This window comes from Theropithecus gelada, chromosome X (genome assembly GCF_003255815.1).
Source record: "Theropithecus gelada isolate Dixy chromosome X, Tgel_1.0, whole genome shotgun sequence".
NCBI lineage: Eukaryota > Metazoa > Chordata > Mammalia > Primates > Cercopithecidae > Theropithecus > Theropithecus gelada.
Window position 1 is genome coordinate 138802969 of NC_037689.1, and position 2802 is coordinate 138805770.

At 53.3% G+C, this 2802-nt stretch overlaps 1 protein-coding gene across 1 annotated transcript; it reads left to right on the top strand.

The window, feature by feature from the left end:
• Positions 1-288: 288 nt before the first annotated feature.
• Positions 289-1739, top strand: LDOC1 (LDOC1, regulator of NFKB signaling). The gene has a single exon (XM_025373621.1). The coding sequence runs from the start codon at positions 476-478 to the stop codon at positions 914-916; it is 441 nt and encodes a 146-aa protein (XP_025229406.1). The 5' UTR covers positions 289-475; the 3' UTR covers positions 917-1739.
• The last annotated feature ends 1063 nt before the right edge of the window (positions 1740-2802 follow it).

Below are 2802 nucleotides of genomic sequence, written 5' to 3' on the forward strand. Positions count from 1 at the left end.
GGTAGAAGGGTGGCTAATCCCTTCAGTTTGAACAAATTTGCCTTCTCTGAGACCAAATTCAGCGCTCGCCAGGTCCTCTGCTAACGCAGGCCCCACAACCAGGAGCTAGGGGAGCCTATCCCAGCCTTTAACTGCCCGCCTAGAGACCTACCACAAGCCGGTGGTTCAGCGACCCAGTGCATCCTTTTCCTGGCCCCGCCCTCTTTGTCTAAACCCTTCCCATCCCGGCCACGCCCCCACGCAGCCGCGGCCCCCAGTCTGGCCACGCCCCTCCCGCGCCGCGCCGGCGCACCATCCGTCCGAATGGCCTCGTGGGCGGAGCTTGCGTAGCCTCCCGGACCCCGGCGCGCACCGCCCCCCGCCCCCAGCCCCTGGCCATCGAGCGTCTCCGTGGACACGCACTTCCTGCGAGGCCTCCGTGCGCACCTTGGCCGAGCCGAACCGAGCCGAGCCCTGTCCTTCCAGGCTGTTCGCAATGGTGGATGAGCTGGTGCTGCTGCTGCACGCGCTCCTGATGCGGCACCGCGCCCTGACCATCGAGAACAGCCAGCTCATGGAACAGCTGCGGCTGCTGGTGTGCGAGAGGGCCAGCCTGCTGCGCCAGGTACGTCCGCCGAGCTGCCCGGTGCCCTTCCCCGAAACGTTTAATGGCGAGAGCTCCCGGCTCCCCGAGTTTATCGTGCAGACAGCGTCTTACATGCTCGTGAACGAGAACCGATTCTGCAACGACGCCATGAAGGTGGCATTCCTAATCAGTCTCCTCACCGGGGAAGCCGAGGAGTGGGTGGTGCCCTACATCGAGATGGATAGCCCCATCCTAGGTGATTACCGAGCCTTCCTCGATGAGATGAAACAGTGCTTTGGCTGGGATGACGACGAAGACGACGACGACGAGGACGAAGAGGATAATTACTAGGCCCTCGGGCCTCGGGGGGAGGGCCCTGCACGCCGTCACCCCCTCCCCGCAGCCCTCACCCCGCCAGGAGCCACTGCTCTCCCCCTTGCCCTCCGGTCCCCTTCCCTACCCGCGCCCGTCTGCTCTTTCTTCATTTCTCCGTAGTGCTTGTCTTTGTTCCAGGAATAGCGCTCCAGTTACCTGCTGCTGGGGTTGGGGCTGAAGCCTCACTCACTCGGAAGTGCTTGGAAGTGTCATCTACCCTGGCCATCCCGGGGATCCCTCCCCTGCTAATCTGAACTGTGTCCTGAACCCCAGCTATTGGCCAGGCCCCTGTTACAAACTGCGCAGACCACCCATAGCCCTGCTGCTGCCACCTGCCCTGCTGCCAGGCTTACATCTGCCCAGAGAACTATGCTGCCACTTCACATCCACTCACCACATCCCACCTACAGACTACCGCCTTTCGAGATCAGGACCAACCTGGAAAATGCCAGAGTTGGCTCTGCCTCTTCGGACATTGATTTGGACAGCTCACCAACCCCTGAAGAGGCCAGTCATTCAGCCTGGTTAGTTTTCTACCTACTCCGAGTGTCCTCCCCTGCCATACCAGATTGCTGCAGGGGCGCGGTGTGCCTGACAGCCAAATTGTTGATATTTCTTTTTTCCTATGCACTGGTTTTACACAGCTGTCATTTTTCTTTCAAAATCGCAGCAGTCCCACAGATGTATGCATTTGGACAAATAGTACTAAAAACAAAACAAATAAGCACTCAGCCCAGCTCCTCAATACTACCTGGAAAAAGCATTGGCATTATTTTCAATAAATATCAAGCACTAAAAACCGAAATGATTGTCTTTTAATAGTTAAGTGCTATCACTGACCTCTAGAACTGTCACTGTGACTACCGTTATTCCCATGGAAATCAGGGAATACAACCAATCCTAGGAATCCCTGCTGTCAACTCCAGGCTGCTGGGGACAGCTACCTCAGGGCTTTGTCAGGGTTCTGATGCTTCCTTCACCAACGCATTTCTTAAAGCCCTGGCGAAGGGTGTGTTCTCTGGGTCCTCCAGGGTGGCGTGGGTAAGAGTTGGCTGAGCAGATGGCAAAGAGGGCAGTATTAATAATTAGACCATAACAACAGGCATAAACCAGGACATATATATGTATTCTCCTAATTCTCTGAGCTTTTGGATTCCTTAATATTGTGCCAGGGAAGTTCTGCCCCTTAATCCTTATTGCCTATATGCAGCTGTTGAGTTCAGGCTCCAGAGAGCCAACATAGTACATTGTCACTTTCAAACTCCAAACAGCCAACATGTCACTTACAGGTGCTCTGGCTAACATTAAGTCCCAGATCCTGGGCAAGTGCATCCATAAAGATATACCCTGATCTTAACAAACATTTCATCCTCCTTGGGCAGACATCCTTAGAATTTCCACTCATAGATGTGTCCCAGACTCCTCCCTATGGAAATTAGCAAGATGCTTGGTTATCTCTTAAATCAGACTTTGTACTGCTATCTGGGGGCTATGCTGAGATCTCTGGGCCTGGAGGGTTCAGAGCAGTGAAGGGGGTGGCTGCTGAGAAGAAACTGCATACCTGTGTGAGGCCATTGCCCCAGGTTAAGTCATTGAAATGTTTAATGCAGAGCAGCTTGGTTGGGGATTTGAGAGGACTACCTCTTAGAAAGGTTTAGGAGGATGTGAGGGGTTCAAAGTTCTCATTTATATCTGTCCAGATGTCCTCCCTCATTGTACCATGTCTGGAGGCAACTTGACTTTATAACCTTTAATTAATTTAGATAACACATTTCCTTACTGTTTAAGGCCTTTTGAGGCAAGATATTTCATTTGTACTGGTAAACCTCAGTGTTGATTAAATGAGATATGGGGCTTCATAT